Source organism: Scyliorhinus canicula, chromosome 9 (assembly GCF_902713615.1).
Source record: "Scyliorhinus canicula chromosome 9, sScyCan1.1, whole genome shotgun sequence".
NCBI classification, from domain to species: domain Eukaryota; kingdom Metazoa; phylum Chordata; class Chondrichthyes; order Carcharhiniformes; family Scyliorhinidae; genus Scyliorhinus; species Scyliorhinus canicula.
In genome coordinates, this window is record NC_052154.1 from 117,149,975 (window position 1) to 117,170,209 (window position 20,235).

At 44.5% G+C, this 20,235-nt stretch overlaps 1 protein-coding gene across 3 annotated transcripts in view; it reads right to left on the bottom strand.

Annotated features, from left to right (window-relative positions):
* Window positions 1-871: 871 nt before the first annotated feature.
* LOC119971631 (dual specificity protein phosphatase 8-like) overlaps window positions 872-20,235 on the bottom strand; it is a 275,181-nt gene continuing 255,817 nt past the window's right edge. For all 3 annotated transcript variants that reach the window (XM_038807452.1, XM_038807454.1, XM_038807453.1), the window contains 4 exons: window positions 7,395-7,561; window positions 6,452-6,611; window positions 5,856-5,979; window positions 872-3,366 (listed from right to left, as the gene is read on the bottom strand). In XM_038807452.1, coding sequence (XP_038663380.1) covers window positions 2,175-3,366; window positions 5,856-5,979; window positions 6,452-6,611; window positions 7,395-7,561 — 1,643 coding nt within the window. In that variant the 3' untranslated portion in view covers window positions 872-2,174. The remainder of the gene's footprint in view (window positions 3,367-5,855; window positions 5,980-6,451; window positions 6,612-7,394; window positions 7,562-20,235) is intronic.

Consider the following 20,235-nt stretch of genomic DNA (forward strand, 5'->3'; position numbering starts at 1 on the left):
AGGCACCCACCACCCTCTGTGTAAAAAACTTTCCACGCACATCTCCCTTAAACTTTCCCCCTCTCACCTTGAAATCGTGACCCCTTGTAACTGACACCCCCACTCTTGGGAAAAGCTTGTTGCTATCCACCCTGTCCATACCTCTCATAATTTTGTAGAAAGGCGGATTAAGTTACGATACAACCCCATTTCCCCACAATAACAAGCCAAAAACTGACAATCATTCCCCCCCCCCCCCAATGCGTAAGTAGCCAAGAGGTGTACGAGGGCATTGTTATCAACCAATGTCTCTGCAAACATTACTCGACATTGGATGTCAAGAGCAAACAGAGCCACAGGCAGACAGGGAAAGAGGGGGTCGGAACACACAAAGGTATCATCGAAGAGAAGGGTTGAAGGCAAAAGGGAGATGGTGAAGCGGAGATGTTGAAGGATGATGTTTCAGAGAACAAATTCTACCTTGGTTACTTGAGAAATGGAACTCATTTTTTGTTAGAATGGAAACTGAACACTGGAAGGAGGGGAAGCAGTAAAAAGTGACCGTGATGCTGCCGTTTAAATTTAATTTGTTTACTTGTTGTCCTTTGGAGAAAGGTCCTGCCATTTTTGTCTGGTCAAACCTAACTCCAGTCCTACACAATATTGTTGCCTTTTTACTGCCCTCTAAAGCTGTCTGAGTAAACCACTTGGCTGCATCAAAACTGTAAGATTACAGCAACTCAATAAGGTGGTTCGCCATCACCTTCTCAGGAATGAACTAGGGATGTCGGCCTTGTCATTGAAGTCACTGTCCTGAGAGCAAATTTAAACAAAAAGGCAGCAAATTGAGTTTTCAAGACAGGAAAATCTAAAATATAAATAACCTTGATGCTTTTTTTTTTCCGCAGTGAGGCAGCAAAGCCAGATAAAAATACCACAAACTTTTTTTCCTCTGAGTAAAGTCTTTAATCCATCAGCAATGTAGTCACCAAGCATCTGACCAGCATCGCTCAGTTAGAAACAAATCACATTGAAATGTCCACAGCTTTTCTTGAAGCCAGGCCGTACCAGAAATAATCTGGTTCTTTGTGTGTTTACAATAAGCTTTTCCTCGTTCAGAGAGCATGGTAGGTAGGGGACAAGCAATGTGGCAGAGAAGAGGGAAAAATATAACATGCAGCTCTCAAAGGGGTAGCATTGCTGCTGGGAGCGCTGTAGCATGGCCTTCCAATGCATGGTTACTGGCATGCATCACTGTGACATTGCTGCATTTCCACCAATGGGCATGCACAACTGGCATTCAGCGATAAAGCAGACTTGATGCCGAGTGAGGACGAGCACTTTTGAAGCTCTCCAAGAAGCATTCCCTTGCTCAAAATCACGTGACTCTCCATAAATCAATCAGCTTAAAAACCTGAGATGATTTGTTTTCATTATCTTTTGTATGGTTGTTGCAGCTCGAGTACATTTCATTAAGGAGGTGGTGGTGGGGGGGGGGGGGGGGTGCGAGTGGAAGGGGGAAAGAAAAAGCCTTTTTCAATTATTATGTTTATTCAAACCTGAGGTATTTGCATCAAGCAGCCAGGATATCTTTAAACTATTCAAAAAACATTTAAATCAGCCATAATAATAGATACACCACTATTTACATTATATTAACGTCTGCATCCATTCGCAATCAGTTCATACAGATTATCTCATAGAAGGTACTTTTCCAGCCTTTAGTGTAGCAGTCTACATTTCAACTGGCTCAGTCAAATACATGGAAGGACAAAGTGCAATAAATGGCCTTCTCAGGTAGCAGTCCTGTGCAGACCAGGGTATGATGCAAAAACAAAAGGAAACATAAACCACAAAAAATATATAATTAATAAGATAAAACCAGACTTTCTTTGAGTATTGCTTGAAGTACTTAAATACCGCACTGTACAACTTTAAATGGGGTGACCAGTTCCCTCATCTTTCACCATTGCCAGAATGTGTGTGGAGAAATAAATTAGCTTTCTAAAAATGTTCAAGACAAGTCTCAAGTGAAGAGTCAACCCACTTTCTGTATCATGAGAGGAAAACAGTTACTGCGCTTTCGTTTCTTTAAAAAAAAATGAAGTCCACTGCTTCCACAGTCTATGTTCAAACGATAAATAACCACAGTTCCTCCCTTTCACCCAATGAAAATAGCCCAGTTCCCAATGGTGTCATGACACCTCAATAATCTCCATACTGCCGGAAAAGCTGGACTGCTTTCCTATTTTGCCCAGGTCTTCCCTTGACCTGCTCTCTGACATGCCGTCCTCAAACTCCATCTGGCAGCTCCGCCTCTTGAACTGTTTCTCAATGGCTCCTTCCTCATGCCAGCTTCGTCTTGTGTCCCTTGGTTCAGGCTGCTTCTCGCGCAGCCGGACCCCCCCGTACTGCTCGCAGCCGTTTGGTGCTGTGCTGCAGCCAAAGGAGGAGAACGAGGGGGTGCCACCACTGAAGAGGTTGCTACTTCCTGCTATGTGACTGGACTGGGAGTCTGTGCTAAAGTACCACGGAGTGTTGACAGAGGGGCTCGTTGAAGCCGGGGATTGTACCAGTTCTGAATGCTTCCCCCACCGGTTGATGCCATTATTCCCCAAAGGGAGCTGCTGGGCACTAGGAATATTCAGCAACAGCGCCTGCTTCAGATTGTCCTCCACATTGTTGACCTTGTGGATTGAGCAGGGCATGCCGGTCCTGGTTAAGTTTAAATTTAAGGGGTGCACGGGTGAGCTGGACGGGTTTGGGAGACTGCCAATGTGCTTCGGCTTACGCCTCTGCCGAGCTTTTGATTCAGCGCCAAAGTCCGACCCCGTTGGCTTATCTGGGCTGTCCAGGCTCGGTGAGTATTGTTCAAAACCAGGGCTGGCCATTTTGATCTCAAGTTTGCAAAGCTTTGGGATGTCATCAGAATCCATCGGTGTTGCCGCCTTGGTGGAATTGAAGCTGGCACTTGGCGAGTAGGAAGACTTGACGTCCAATGAGAAAGAGCGCTTGAGGCGGTTGGTGTCCTGAATCCGCTCCGAGGATAGATGCAGACCATTGAGGCCCTGCTGCAAGGTGATGTGTGATGCATTCTTCCAATCGGTTCCGCTGCTTTCTGAATCATTGCACTGCTGGTTTGCATTCTTCTGTGCAGCTTGCTCGGTAATGTTGGAGGCGGAGAAGATAGGACACGTCCTTTCCAAGACTCCTCCTCTGCAGATGTCCGTCACCTCTTTGTCAACTTCCTCCTCCTGTCTGTCTGCCTGAGGCTTCAGGGAGCTTAGGGTCCGGACTTTCAGAGGTTTTAGGCTCTTTTCATACTCCAGCAGCTGCCCCATGAAGTTGAAATTGGGAGATATCGAAGGCCTCCGATCCTTAACAAACCTTTAACAAGAACATAAAGATGCTAAGTTGTTGTTTTCAGTCAAGCATTAGAAATTAGACTCAGTAAAGCTACCACCCAGAGTCTTCAGGATAATCAACAACAATAACCCACACAGCTAACTCTTATTCACTGAAGAATCTTTTTCTTGTATTATGTACATGCAATAGAACATTTCAAAGCAATTTCTCCCATCCTGTTCCCTGCAATTGAAGATTTCCCTCCTCAATTTGGATACATCCTGGCCACAGAGAGGCCCATGCCAGATATGCCTCAGTTGCAGGTCTGGCTCAGGGCAAGATGTGGGCACTCCATTCCATGCCAGTGTTTTGCACTAGTCCTACAGGGAAAAGACTTGCAGCCTTGGCAGGAACAGCCGACTAGCTAAAAGACATCTTTGTTCGATTGAATATGTTCCTTCTGGATGGTGGGACCTGTGGGCTACTGTGGTCTAAGTGTAGGGCCCGAGTATTGTGGTCTCCCGTGACCTTACACCCAACCTCAATGCTGGATGGGATGGTAAACTGATGGGATAATCCTGCACCCAGTGTTCCTACAGTACAAGTGGCAGGAAAGGCACCAGACACTGTTCTTCCCTCGTTTGCTAATGGCTGACATACACCCTCCCAAATATGAGTGATGACTTGTTTCCTGGTGAGCACATGGCAGAATGCATCCCAAGAAGCTTTTTTGCCTCCACTTCTCCCAGATCTGTTGCAAAAAAAGTCACTGGAAGGTAGCAAGTGTGGCATAAGGCAGCTGACCATATAATCTGGGCTGTGTTGACATTTGCAGTGCAGTGCTGTAGCCCTTTCTCCTCAACAATACAACAAAAATGTGGTTGACTTTGAACTGACCTATGAAAAGGCCGAGCAAGCAATTCAGTCCAAGGGTAATTAGGAATCGGCAACAAATGCTGGCCTTGCCAATGCCTCCCACATCCCTTAAGGATAAAGAAGACTACACCTGGAATAGTGTGTGCAGTTTTGGTCTCTTATCTGAGGATGTTTTTGCCATGGAGGGAGTGCAGAAAAGGTTTACCAGACTGATTGCTGGGATGGTGGGACTGACATATGAGGAGAGATGGAGTTGTTTAGGATTATATATTTTTTAATATATAAATTTAGAGTACCCACTTATTTATTTATTTTTTACAATTAAGGGGCAATTTAGTGTGGCTAATCCACCTAACCTGCACATCTTTGGGTTGTGGGGGTGAAACCCACTCAGACAAGGAGAGAATGTGCAAACTCCACAAGGACAGTGACCCAGGTCGGGATTCAAACCCGGGTCCTCAGCGCCGTAGGTAGCAATGTCAACCACTGTGCCACGTGCCGCCCTTGTTAGCATTATATTATATGGAGTCTTGAAAAATGAGGGGGGGAATCTCATAGAAGCCTATAAAATTCTAACAGGAATGGACAGCTTAGATGCTGGAAGGACGTTCCCGATAGCAGGGGAGTCCAGAAGCAGGGGGGTCACAGTTTAAGGATGTGGGGTAAACCATTTTACCCCTGAGAGGAGGAGAAATTTCTTCATCCAAAGATGGGTGAAGCTGTAGAATTCACCACCACAGAAAGCAGTTGAGGTAAAAACATTGTACGTTTTCAAGAAGGAGTTGGATATTGTTATTGGGGGCGAAAGGGATCAAAGGAGTTAGATAATGAGCCATGATCACAATGAATGGCGGAGCAGGCTCAAAGGGCAGAATGGCTACTCTAGCTCCCATTTTCTATGTTTCTATCACTAGATTAAAAACTAAAAACATAGACACACATGGAGTCAATGCTACTGAAAACAGCCTGAATACTGACAACAATTTCACCAGCATGATCATGGGCGGCACGGCAACACAGTGGTTAGCCCTGTGGCTTCACAGCGCCAGGGACCGGAGTTCGATTCCCGGCTTGGGTCACTGTCTGCGCGGAGTCTGCACATTCCCCCGTGTCTGCATGGGTTTCCTCCGGGTGCTCCGGTTTCCTCCCACAAGTCCCGAAAGACGTGCCGTTAGATGAATTGGACATTCTGAATTCGCCCTCAGTGTACCCGAACAGGCGCCGGAATGTGGTGACAAGGGGATTTTCACAGTAACTTCATTGCAGTGTTAATGTAAGCCTACTTTTGACACTAATAAAGATCATTATTATTATGATGTGTCACAAGCTGGCCCTGTCCCCTCCCTTATTCACATTCACAAATTCAATTGATTTAACTGTGAATTTTATTTTGTCAAATTATTTCATCCACTGGGTAATATGCAGTTTCTCTACCAATGTAACTTGCACTCCTGTAGCACTCCTGCAGTCAGACTGAATGGCTCATAACTGAACACCATTTGTGCTGTTGTATAGTGCAGTAGTTGGAACGAGCTGAAGTGCTTCTCTCAAGCACCAAAGGATTGGAGGAAAGGAGAACGAAACATATAAAAGAATGCAACATGGTAGATTTCAAAATCGCTCAGCTGACTCCAGCTCAGGTGGGTATTATTTACCTGTAAGCATCATCAGAGCACAAGCCCATGGTCTTCATAATATAGGCAATGGCGACTGTAGCTGATCGAGAGATCCCAGCCAAACAGTGAACAAGCACTCGGCAGCTGGAGACCTTTGCTTTGTCTGTGGAGAAGCAGAGAGCAGTTTTGAGTGGAATATGTCAACCTCCATCCAACACTCAATTCAGCTGTTCTACCCTATACCATATGGAACTAGAAACAGCCTGAAGAGAAAGATAAATCATTCCATAACGCTCTTCTCTCTCAGAACCAGAATTGAAGTCTTTGAGCAAGGCCAAAGCAACTCCATATTATTCTGCTGACTCCCATCTTCCTAGTTACATTGGAACAGAATCAGTGGGTATGCCATCATTGGAGACAATAACAGGCATTTAGGAATGCCATGGGCTGATTGTATAGCCATCCACACACCACCCATCCACCCACACACAATTTATTTTTATTTTTTCACTCCCTCATTTTCTTAAGACAATGATTCATATTGGGAGTGCTTTCCTCTGGGAGTTGGGGGTCCCACCACTGTCACAACCCTCTATGGTTCTTAAAAGATACTAAAATCGTGCAACATTTATTACCAATGAAAACAACAGATTCATCCAACCAGGGTAGAAGCTTCTCGCAATAGTTGTCATTGACAGGAATGCGCATGAAGTGACTTTCGGAGATGAAGTCGGGCTTGGGACAAGAGTTGCTGGCATTAAGAACATATGTGATTCCATTCTGTACCATTAAGTCCTGCAACAGAAAAAATGATTACGTATAACATATTAAAATATATTTCTCAAATATCATTTCTTGAATTCTTGGCAACAATATTTTACAATTAAGCTTTTGAATGTCACTACCTAGTCTCTGCACCAGGGAAAAACCAGAGTGGATGAGGGATGTAAAAGCTGATTGTGTGTCTGAGATACTGGTCTACTCTCACATTGATAAACATTGATGATCACGAACTAATCAAATACAGATACTAGGAAGAAATTATTTAAATGCAGAGAAGGGTGAGGCTGTGGAATACACTACCACATGTCGACTTAATTACCTGCAAAGGCTTGCATTCAAAGTATTGTCTTGCATCTTTGACTTTGTCGATATATGTGTTTCTGGAACCTACCTCTTCATTCACCTGAGGAAGGAGCAGTGCTCCGAAAGCTAGTGATTCAAAACAAACCTGTTGGACTTTAACCTGCTGTTGTAAGACTTCTTACTGTGCCCACCCCAGTCCAACAGCGGCATCTCCCCCACATCAGGAGAAAACATGGAAGGGACCAATTGATAGCTCTTTTCAAAGAACAGGTACAGGCAGGGGACAACTTCTGTTTTGTAAGATTCTCGTGGTGATTCACAGGCAAAGTGACACATGAGGAAATATCAGGATAGGTGACCATTAGTTAAAGAGGCCAGATTTAAGGTGTGCTTTGTGAGGGGGATAGAGAGGGGTAGAGCAGTAATTTCAGGATTTGCAGACAACTTGCCCGGAAGTCCCATTTATCCCAGTTGTTAGAAATGTAATTGTACCTTATTTAGCACGTCTTTCTGCGACCCCAAATACAAATGTGGGAGAATTCGAGTCGGACCAATGTTGGCAACAGGTAGGCACGGCTGAGAGATGCTCATTGGCAGGATTGTGGTGGGTTTGCCCTCACATAGGCCTGGGAAACAGGAGGAAAATGCAGCAAATCCCCCTGTAAGAAACAAAAGAAGGAAAACAAACATGATTGAATTGTTGCCTCAGACTACCTGACTTTTGTCTGCTTCATAATAATTCTCAACGGGTCCAAAACTCAACCAGTTTATCCAAGCTTGGCTTAGAACCAGGCCCAACAAGTGAAAGGCAGCAAAAAGGCCTTCCTCCAAATCACACTTTTTTGTGACAGAAATACAAAGTTGTAGGAGTCCTGCCAATTCACATCAAACATGATTCTGTGAAGCTATCACTTCACAGATTGCAAAACTTTAAACACTATTTTGTACAATAACTCAAAGCCACTCGGGAACATGTTTGCACAACCACACTGAACGACTATGACATACGGCAGGGGGCAAAGGATTGGGGTTTTCTCTCAGTCATGCCTTTTAAGCCCTGTACCATCTCCCCAAAGCAAAGAATCAAACCCTGAAGAGCCACTGTTTGGCGGCTGGAGGCAAATGCCATCTTCCGTTCCCCAGAATAGGTTTCTTACCTGTCTCCATTTCCAGAGAGAGAAAGCACTGCACTGTAACCAAGCAGAAAATGCTGGACGAAGGCACACAGTGTGTGGTGTGTTTATGTGCATGAGGGAGAGGGCGAGAAAGAGAGACAGCCTCTCTCAGGTGTGCAGAGCCAAATGACGTTATGCAAAACTTGGCAGCTGAACCCGCATGACCACAGCTTCACTCAAGAATGATTCAACCTTTCCTGCTACACTGCGTAAATTTACACAACTCTTAATGACTGATGAGAACCGTTCTCACTGACCGCAGAACTTCCAACAGCCATCCCCCACAACAGAATCACTTTCATTGTGTTGATAACCAGCATTTGAGAACTACTTCTGCTGTAGTCAAATGAGCTGGTGAAACTGAAACGACCAAAATTAATACCAGGGGCATGTACTGAAGTGGAACCTAGTCATTTTACAATTTTCAGTAATCTCCAAAGTCAAAAGATCACTGAAATAGTAGTACAGCTCTGTGAGAAGATAAGTACTAGCAAAGGAAGTCTGCAATTGAGGTTAAGACCAGCATTTGTTTTTCTGACTGAATCACCTTTATACACCTGAAACGCAAACCATTTTTTTTTCAATTTGAGAGTGCTGTTTCAAACTGCCATTAATTGGACCTGCTCTACTGCTTAATGCAAATTCAGAGTTGATTTGATATAAAAGTGGAAAAGCGCACCCTGTATCACACACGATAAATAGGAGTATAAAACGTTTTCTTTCCAGAGTTTAAAGATCACAAGCTGTATGTGCGAATAACCTCTGATAACAGTCATGAATTAAAACAACATAATCCATTATTTCAAAATTTGATTACAAGCTTGTCTGATAATTTTCTGTTCCTCATTTAAACTAATGTAGCGGGGGATGGGAATCAGATTAGGAAGTTAGAGGTCAGTAAAGAGGCAGCAACTAAAGCCAGTAAAGTACTGGATAATAAACTCAATGTGACTAAGGGGAAGAGTAGACAGGGAAGAGATGATGAACGCAAAGGGACAGATGGTCTGAAGTGCATTTGTTTTAATGCGAGAAGTGTAGCAGGTAAGGCAGATGAATTTAGGGCTTGGGTTAGTACCTGGGAATATGATGTTATTGGTATTACTGAGACTTGGTTGAGGGAAGGGCAAGACTGGCAACTAAATATCCCAGGGTACAGATGCTTCAGGAGGGAAAGAGAGGGAGGTAAAAGGGGTGGAGGAGTTGCATTACTGGTCAGAGATGATATCACAGCTGTGATTAAGGAGGGCACGATGGAGGATTCGAGCACTGAGGCAATATGGGTAGAGCTAAGAAATAGGAAGGGTGCAAGTAACATTGTTGGGGCTTTACTACAGGCCTCCCAAAAGCGAGCGTGAAGTAGAGGTACAAATATGTAGACAGATTATAGAAAAATGTAAGAGCAATAGGGTGGTCGTGATGGGAGAGTTTAACTTCCCCAACATTGAATGGGACTCGTGTAGTGTTGGAGGCGTAGATGGAGCAGAGTTTGTAAGGAGCATCCAGGAGAATTTTTTAGAGCAGTATGTAAATAGTCCAACTCGGGACGGGGCCATACTGGACTTGGTATTGGGGAATGATCCCGGCCAGGTGGTTGAGGTTTCAATCGGTGATTACTTTGGGAATAGCGATCACAATTCCGTAAGTTTTAGAATACTCATGGACAAGGACAAGAGTGGTTCGAAAGGAAGAGTACTAAATTGGGGAAAGGCAGAGTATAACAAAATTCGGCAGGAGCTAGGGAATGTTGATTGGGAGCAGCTGTTTAAGGGTAAATCCACATTTGAAATGTGGGAGTCTTTTAAGGAAAGGTTGATTAGAGTGCAGGACAGACATGTCCCTGTGAAAATGAGGGACAGAAATGGCAAGATTAGGGAAACATGGATGACGGGTGGAATTGTGAGACTAGCTAAGATGAAAAAGGAAGCATGCATAAGATCTAGGCGACTTAAAACTGATGAAGCTTTGGAGGAATATTGGGAAAGTAGGACAAATCTCAAACGCACAATAAAGAGGGCTAAAAGGGGTCATGAAATATCTTTGGCTAACAGGGTTAAGGAAAATCCCAAAGCCTTTTATTCGTATATAAGGAGCAAGAGGGTAACTAGAGAAAGGATTGGCCCACTCAGACAAAAGAGGGAATTTATGCATGGAGTCAGAGGAAATGGGTGAGATTCTTAATGAGTACTTTGCATCAGTATTCACCAAGGAGAGGGACATGACGGATGTTGTGGCTAGGGATGGATGTTTAAATACCCTAGGTCAAGTTGTCATACGGAAGGGGTTTTCTAAAAGGAATTAAAGTGGACAAGTCCCCAGGTCCGGGTGGGATCTATCCCAGGTTACTGAGGGAAGCGAGGGACGAAATAGCTGGGGCCTTAACAGGTATCTTTGCAGCGTCCTTGAGCACGGGTGAGGTTCCGGAGGACTGGAGAATTGCTAACATTTTCCCTTTGTTTCGAAGGGTAGCAGGGATAATCCAGGGAATTATAGACCTGTGAGCTTGACGTCAGTGGTAGGCAAACTGTTGGAGAAGATACTGAGGGATAAGATCTATTCACATTTGGAAGAAAATAGACTTATCAGTGATAGGCAGCATGGTTTTGTGCTGGGAAGGTCATGTCTTAAAACCTAATAGAATTCTTTGAGGCAGTGACAAAGTTAATTGATAGGGAAGGGCTGTAGATGTCATATACATGGACTTCAGTAAGGCGTTTGATAAAGTTTCCCATGGCAGGTTGATGGAAAAAGTGAGGTCGTATGGGGTTCAGGGTGTACTAGCTAGATGGATAAAGAACTGGCTGGGCAACAGGAGACAGAGAGTAGTGGTGGAAGGGAGTGTCTCAAAATGGAGAAAGGTGACTAGTGGTGTTCCACAGGGATCCGTGCTCGGACCACTGTTGTTTGTGATATACATAAATGATCTGGACGAAGGTATAAGTGGTCTATTAAGCAAGTTTGCAGATGATACTAAGATTGGTGGAGTTGCAGATAGCGAGGTGGACTGTCAGAGAATACAGCAAAATATAGATAGATTGGAGAGTTGGACAGAGAAATGGCAGATGGAATTCAATCTAGGCAAATGCTAGGTGATGCATTTTGAAAGATCTAATTCAAGAGCGGACTATACGGTCAATGGAAGAGTCCTGGGGAAAATTGATGTACAGAGAGATCTGGGAGTTCAGGTCCATTGTACCCTGAAGATGGCAACGCAGGTCGATAGAGTGGTCAAGAAGGCATACAGCATGCTTGCCTTCATCGGACGGGGTATTGAGTACAAGAGTCGGCAGGTCATGTTACAGTTGTATAGGACTTTGGTTCGGCCACATTTGGAATACTGCGTGCAGTTCTAGTCGCCACATTACTAGAAGGGTGTGGATGCTTTAGAGAGGGTGAAGAGGAGGTTCACCAGGATGTTGCCTGGTATGGAGGGTGCTAGCTATGAAGAAAGGTTGAGTAGATTAGAATTGTTTTCATTGGAAAGACGGAGGTTGAGGGGGGACCTGATTGAGGTCTACAAAATTATGAGAGGTATGGACAAGGTGGATAGCAACAAGCTTTTTCCAAGAGTGGGTGTGTCAATTACAAGGGGTCACGATTTCAAGGTGAGAGGGGAAAAGTTTAAGGGAGATGTGCGTGGAAAGTTTTTTACGTAGAGGGTGGTGGGTGCCTGGAACGCTTTGCCAGCGGAGGTGGTAGAGGCGGGCACGATAGCATCATTTAAGATGCATCTAGACAGATATATGAACGGGTGGGGAACAGAGGGAAGTAGATCCTTGGAAAATAGGCGACGGGTTTAGATAAAGGATCTGGATCGGCGCAGGCTGGGAGGGCCAAAGGGCCTGTTCCTGAGCTGTAATTTTCTTTGTTCTTTGTTCTCTTTGTTCTTTGTTTTGTTTGATCAGAGCTGCATGCTGTTCGTCAGCAAAGGAGCGAAAAGACTAACAAACTGAATCTCCATCAGGCACTCATAACACAGTGGACCAGTGGAGCACTCTTGACTGTAGGGGTCATGTCCCACTGCTGAGACTTAACCACATTATCTGGAGTCAATGCAGTACTGAGGAAATGCTGCATTGCCAGAGGTGCTGTCTTTTGGATGATACATTACACCGAGACCGGGATTGCCCTCTCAGGAGGATGTACGGCACTATTTTGAAGATGTGTTATTCCCGGTGTCCTGTCCGATACTTATCCCTCAATGACAAAAAACAGTTGTTCTAGTCATCATTTCAGTGCTACGAGGGCAATATGGTGGCGCAGTGGTTAGCACTGCCTACGACACTGAGGACCTGGTTTGATTCCGGCCCTAGGTCACTGTACGTGTGGAGTTTGCACATTCTCCCCGTGTCTGTGTGGGTTTCATCCCCACAGCCCAAGGATGTGCAGGGTAGGTGGATTGGCCAGGCTAAAATTGCCCCTTAATTGGAAAAAAATATTTGGGTATTCTAAATTTTTTTTTTAATTATTTCAGTGCTGCTTGTGATAGCTTCCTGTGCTGCACATTTTCCACATTACAACAGTAACTACACTTCAAAAACACCCGACTGACTGGAAGGCTCGGAGGTAATGAAAGGCACTTTATTCATAGCGACGAGGACCCGGGTTCGATCCCGGGTCACATTTCCATGTGGAGTTTGCACATTCTCCCTGTGTCTGCGTGGGTCTCACCCCTCCGACCCAAAGATGTTCAAGATAGGTGGATTGGCCACTCTAAATTACACCTTAATTGGAAAAAAAATTAATTGGGTATTTTAATTTATTTTTTAAAAATGAAAGGCACTTTATCAATGCAAGTTCTTTTTTTCTCCCGCTTTGTGTGCATCTACATGTCAGGAAAACCAGACAACCAAGCAGAGAAAGGTCGAAAGGCATCAACCAATAAACAGGATGTCCTGAGCATTTGAGAAAGTTGTGCAGGGTGGGGAAATGCTAACTCTCCCCTTTATCACATGTACCTTCAGAAGATAAATAACCCCATTTCTATGAGATCACCTGCCGTGAATGGCACTTACCAGTTAATTAAACTGGTTACAGGAAAACAGATCCTTTTTACAATGGACCATAAAGATAAAAGTAAAACAGGGCAATGTACATGGAATCTTTCTCACAGAAACGGAAATTGCAGGAAACATGTGGACAGCACCCGACAGGGTGAGACACCTCCACAGATCAGCTCAGGTTATGGCCAAAACCTGTCTCCCAGGTGCTCAATAGACACTTCTCGACTGTGTGAGACCTGCACAAAGCACAGCCTGGTTCCTGAAGAGCAGGTGTTACACAGCCACTTGCAAGCCACATGTAAACCACTTCAATGGCCAGAAATCCCCTTTCACTGAGCCTTCTGGGCTACTGTCTTGGTGAGCCCCATTGGCTCAGCCCTATTGGTTTTCAGTTGGCTGCACTAACCGCATCTGGCAACAATGGTGCAATTCTAAAGGAAAAAAAGAGAACTTGCATTTCTGTAGCACCTTTCACCTGCCAGGAAGTTGCTACATGCTTGACGTAAAATTAAGTCCTTTTCAAAGTGCAGTCACTGTTGTAATATAGGGAAATAAAACATGCGATTTGTACAGCAACGTCCTGCAAACAATGGCAAGATATGTTTTAGCGGTGTTAACTGGAGCAGGCTGAGACCCAGAGAGCCTTAAAGATGCTTTGGAAAAAATTTGCATAAGAACATAAGAAATGGGGAGTAGGCCACCCGGCCCATTGAGCAGGCTCCGTCATTCTATAGAGTCATGGTTGATCTCAGGCTTCATATCCATTTTCCTTCCTGCTCCCCATATCCCTTAATTTCCTGAGAGAACAAAACTCTGTCGATCATAACATAAATGTATTCAACGATGAAGCATCTGCAATCCTCTAAGGTAGAGAAATCCAAAGATACACAACCCCCTGAGTGAAGTAATTCCTCCCCCATCTCAGTCCTAAATGATTGGCCCCTTATCCTGAGACTGTACCCATGTTTTAGATTCCTCGACCAGCAGAAACAATCTCCCAGCGTCCACCCTAACCCTCAGACCTTCGTAGGTTCCAATGAGATCAGCTCTCAATCCACTACAGAGAATAAAACCCAATTTTTTTTTCTTCTTTTTTTAAATAAATTTAGAGTACCCAATTATTTTTTCCAATTAAGTGGGCAATTTAGCGTGGCCAATCCACCTATTCTGCACATTTTTTGGGTTGTGGGGGCGAAACCCACGCAGACACGGGGAGAATGTGCAAACTCCACATGGACAGTGACCCAGAGCCGGGATCGAACCTGGGACCTCAGCGCCGTGAGGCAGTTGTGCTAACCACTAGGCCACCGTGCTGCCCTAATAAAACCCAATTTAATTGGCCTCACTCTATACGACAAGCCCTTCATCCCAGGGCCCACGGTGGCACAGTGGTTAGCACTGCTGCCTCACAGCGCCAGGGACCCGAGTTCAATTCCAGCCTTGGGTGTCTGTCTGCGTGGAGTTTGCACTTCCTCCCCGTGTCTGCATGGGTTTCCTCTGGGTGCTCCGGTTCCTTCCCACAGTGCAAAGATGTTCAGGTTAGGTGGATTGGCCATGCTAAATTGCCCCTTAGTGTCCAAAAGGTTAGCTTGGGTTACTGGATTACAGGGATGGGTTCATGGGCCTCGGAAGAGTGCTCTTGCCAAGGATCAGTGGAGACCCGATGGGCTGTCGGGCTTCTATGATTTAGTGAACCGTTGCTGCACCATCTCTAATATTGTTTTTTAAATATGTAGATCAAAGCTACACAGTACTTCAGATGTGGCCTCTGTGTCCTCCTCACAGCTTACCTTTCCATCTAGTTTGGTATCATGAGCAAACTTGGATACATTACTCTCTGTCTTTTCATCTAAGTCATAAATATATACTGCAACTAGCTGAGTACCCAGTATCCACTGCCTGCCAACTTTAATAAGCCCTGTTTATGCCCATTCTCCGTCTGTTAACCAATTCTCAACACATGCAAAGATATTATCACCCAACTCCATGGCCCTTTATCTTACCCATTAACCTTTTGTGCGCCACCCATCTGAATGCTTTTTCAAAGTCCAGGTATACTACACCGACTGAGTGGCAGATAATGTTTTAGTTTAACATCCAATGCAAATAACATTTCATTTTCATTTCATTTTTAAATAACAGTGGAGCCCCTCACTAACAATGCACTGGATCACGTGCTCGCATCTCTGAGGAACAGCTGCAAACCCACATCTTCTGACCCACAAAACAAGAAAGCCACACTGATCGAGTGCATAATCACCAGTGTTTTCTACTTATTCCTTTACTGTAACGTGCGACATCCAGAGCTGGTGCAGAGTAAAAAAGGGGCTTTCAAGTGTCTTTCACCACTTGACATCTCAAGACACTTCACGGCCAATGAAATATTTTTGAAGTCTGTCACTATTGCGTAAGAAACTCGGCAACCAATCTGTGCTGAGCAAGCTCTCACAAACAGCAATGTGACGGCGATTAGATAATGTTTACTTTGTGATGTCAACTGAGGGATAAATATTGGTCGCGGTTATACAAAGAGGGGAGAGGCCACGGAGGGATTTGAATGGATAAATGAGAATTTTTAAAATCCAAATCCAGACATTGGTGGACTGGGGACCAATGAAGCTCAGGTAACATAGGGGTGATGGGTGAGTGGGGCTTGGTGCAGGTTACGATACAGGTAGAGTTCTGAAAGAGCTCGAGCCTCATAGAATTCAAATTCATCATCTCTGTGCAAATCAATCTTTGCACAAAACAAAAGCAAACAAAAGAAACCGGCCATTTTCCTTCTTGAAAAAACAGGATCTTTTTAGCACCCTGTAGATTTAATAAAGGCTTGCCAGTCAGTCATTCATTATCCCCCCATAGTCTGTCAGTTTGCCATATGATTATTACCCAGTGCTGGCACACTATGCAAGCTTATAATACGCCCTCATAGGCCTTATGAGAGATGATGCAGAAAATTACTCTGATCTTAACAGCTGTCGCCTCAGCAGTTTCCCCTTACCCACTCTGAAAAAAGATCCTTTACATCATGACAGAGGCTAATGATTAAGGCCAGCCCTCCTGAGTGCAGTGGCTGTTCAGCTCTTTGCTAGAAGTCTTGTGCTATCTATTTTTAAAAAAAGAACAACAAGCCTTCCCTCCACCTCATTCTGTTACAGTTAATTCACACTGAAGACACCATCATTTTCCACACCCAGCACAGGCTGTCTAAATAAAAAGCGGGTGTGAAACCCAGGTGCACACAAGATATAAAACCATCAGAGGGGGAGAACAGAAACCGTTTATATGCAAATCAAATTGGCTCAAAAGTCACCATGAAGAATAAATTGTGAAAAGAGCAAAATTGGTGGATAAGACAAGAGATGAGGACACTGCCATGCATGAAAACATCTTCCCGACTCACTGAGTTTCACGACAGTTTCCATCAGTGACCTTGGGCTAAAGAAGATCAATTAAGGGGTTTTACTCTCATTTTTTACTCTCACTCATCTCCCTCCAAACTGCTGCCTACAAATCGGAGTTGAACGGCCCACTCAATAAACTCCAACAGTGTCATTACACTCCCCAAAATCTTCAAATGCCAGGGCAATGACAACATGGAAGCAAGTGGACGTTAACTGAGCATGTTGACTGACAGAATGGCACAGAGACATGGAATTACTCATCGTGAAGCAGTGTAACTGTATGGGTGGAGAGGGGGGAATAGGGGGCTGAGGAGAATATGTATAAAAGCTTTGGTTGATAACTAGCAAGTAACATTCATGCCGCACAAGTGGCCGGCAATGAATATCTCCAACAAGAAGGAGCCTAACCATCTCCCCTTGACAGTCAATTATATTATTATCACCCAATCGGCCTGCTCAACAACCTTGTGGGGAGGGGAGAGGGATCTTAACCAGAAACTATATTCTGGAATAACGAGATAAATTCACTGGCTATCAGAGAAGGTTGAACAGTATGTGGCTGACTTCCTAAAACCTGTTCACCACCTGCAAGACATAAGTCAGGAATGTGATGGAATACTTGCCTGGGTGAGTGCAGCTCCAACAACAACTCAAGAAGCTCAACACCATCCAGGAAAAAGCAGCCTAATCGATCACCCACCCATCGATCGTCATAAAGGTTCACCCCCTCCACCAGTGGCACACCCTAGCATCAGTGACACCACAAGACGCACTGCAGCCACTCGCCAAGGCTTCTTCAACAGCGGCTTTCAAACTCCCAGCCTCTATCACCCAGTCGCACAAGAGCAGAAAGCACAAGGGAACACCGCCACTTCTAATTCTCCCTCCGAATCACACACCACCCTAACTGGTAATGTCTTGCTGTTCCTTCATCAGCACTGGGTCAAATTCCTGGAGCACCCTTGCTCACAGCACTTGGGCAGCATTCTCATCACATGGACTGCAGCAGTTGAAGAACCACCACCTTCTCAAGTGCAACTAGGGAAGTGCAATACATTCTGGCCTTGTCACTGACACCCATTTCCTGAGCTTTTCTTTTTAAACTGTCCCTACTTTCCCTTTCACTTTCTTGGTTTCCACCATATTCAACGAGTTCGATGCAGTCCACACAGAACAAAAAAGTCAGTGAAATGAGCAGAAGCAGCTTTGACGAAGAGTCAAGCAGACTCAAAACGTTAGCTCCCTTCTCGCTCCACGGATGCTGTCAGACCTGCTGAGATTTTCCAGCATTTTCTGTTTTTGTTTGAGCAGCAGCAATGCTGGATTTGGAACACAGAAGTTCAAATTCCAGACTAATGGTTTGTAAATGTCAGAATTTCAATCTCAGGAGCTAGTTGAGATTGGGGATTTATGGTTGTTCAAGGGAAGGAGGTGAGTGGACGTTCACAGAAACATGTTTCAACCGTACAGTGTGCTGCATTAACAGAAGCTTTACACATCCTGCATCCACACCCAGTGTAATGTTTCAGCTCTCCTCCCCTCCCCCCATAGCTCCAATCTGCTCTTTTAGTTGCATTACATCACCTCCTTGATTTGACAATTACATCACATCACGAATGAAGCAAAGCACAGGTGCAGGTCAATGCCCTTGCTCCAAAGGCTGCAATAAATCATTTGGCTGGTGGGTCAGGGTACATTCTGGGGCTGAAAATCAGTTTGACTCCTTAATTGGAAAGCTCTGCTGCTCCCACATAATACACGGATGACTGAATTGGCCAGACAGCAGCCTATTAAATTATATCCTGGTGCTCAGTTAACCAGGAGGTGGCAACCCGATAGGTTACAAATTAAAGGGGTTTGTTGCTTTTTTTGATTTTTGGTTGAATGTTCACTGTTTTCAGCAGGTGTCCCCCAGCTGGGGACCTGGTACGGAGTGCTATGCAAGCATAAATAGTAGCAGCAAATTGAAAACTGTCCACGTTGGTTGAATTCATTCTGAATTTAAAGGACTTTTGGGCAGATATGGATGCCAAACAGGATCAACAGTGCCAGCCGGATTAAAAGCTCAAAAATGTAAAGCAAGAAGGAACGAACTTGCTCACAAACAGCACAATACAACAACACTAAGGTCACACAGCAGCCTCAGTCTGACCTTCTCATCAGTCACAAAATTCACGCCAATGATACATTATTAAACCGGAGCTCACAGTCTTAAGCCATGGTTAATGTGTTGTTTGTCTCACTAACTAGATTTGTTTTAAAGTGCTAACTCCTTGCTGGGGGAAATGATTCCAAACATTTCATACTTTAAGTGCACATTCTTCACATGAGGATTGAGAGTGATTGTTGGCAAGATCTTCCATTATTGGGGTGGGGGGGACATCACAATCAATGCCAACAACATGGTGTCCATGCAAAATGTGGGATAGAACATACGGCATTGAGTCTGCACTAACCCACTTAAGCCCTCACTTCCACCCTATCCCCGTGACCCAATAACCCCTCCTAACATTTTTATGGATACTAAGGGCAATTTAGCATGGCCAATCCACATAACCTGCATGTCTTTGGACTGTGGGAGGAAATCAGAGCACCCGGAGAAAACCCAAGCAGACACGGGGAGAAAGTACAGACTCCGCACAGACAGCGACCCAGTGATAACAGTGACTGGTTCAAAAAGTACTGCATGGGCTATGAAGTGTGTTAGGCTATGGTTTTGAAAGTTTTATATAAACTCCTATCTTCTCTTTTAAAGTTGCAAAGCCTGGAGCGTTCCCCCACCCCCGCTTCATTGAGGTGCTGAGGTCAAATGTAGCACCACCTACACCTTCTTCGGATGACCTAACTCTGCACGTGATACAGAGGATCCAGAGAAACGTTATCTGACCTGGATGCTGGGGTGGCACCGTGACGCAGTGGTTAGCACTGCTGCCTCACGGCACCGAGGACGCAAGTTTGATCCCGGCTCCCAGTCACTGTCCGTGTGGAGTCTGTTCATTCTCCCCGTGTCTGCGTTGGTCTCACCACCACAACCCAAAGATGTGTAGGTGGATTGGCCACGCTAAATTGCCCCCTAATTGGAAAAACAAAATTGGGTACTCTAAAAAAAATGTTTTAAATCTGACCTTGTTGCTTGTCCACCAGTACCTGACCACTGACATTTCAGCCAGTCGAACTGTTCAAATGAAGGGATCTAAATTCAGGTGCAAACTAAATTCATTCTTTTTAAAAACTAAGTTGCGACAAAAATGACAACAGTGCCATTCGAACAATTTCTTTTCATATGAACATTATACATTGTGCATTGTCCTGCCACAATATGAATATGTATAAATCCCTTAAACACATGGATGTGGCTTTTTGCCCCAGTTCATTTTCACAAAGAAATTTTTACAAAATGCATTCAACTAACATAATCAGCAGGTCAGAAGGCTTGAATCTTGGCTTACAAATTAACCTGGAAAATGGGATACTGCAAAGTGAATCTCAGCACATGACGAACAGCAAATTGTCTTTTCAGTTTCTGTACCTAGTGAGTGTAAATCTAAAACAAATGAGTGCCAAGTGGGCAGTAAATGTGCATTCTTTAGACGGTTCTCAAAATGAATGCAATCCAATCGTAAAGTTGCAAAAAAATAAACTTCTAACATTTAAAATAATTGGCTAACGGGTAAGGGGGCTGATGAGAATTTTATGTACAGTGTTGTTAGGGCCTGCAATGCAGTGCCTGAAAGCAGGTGCGTGAACAACTTTC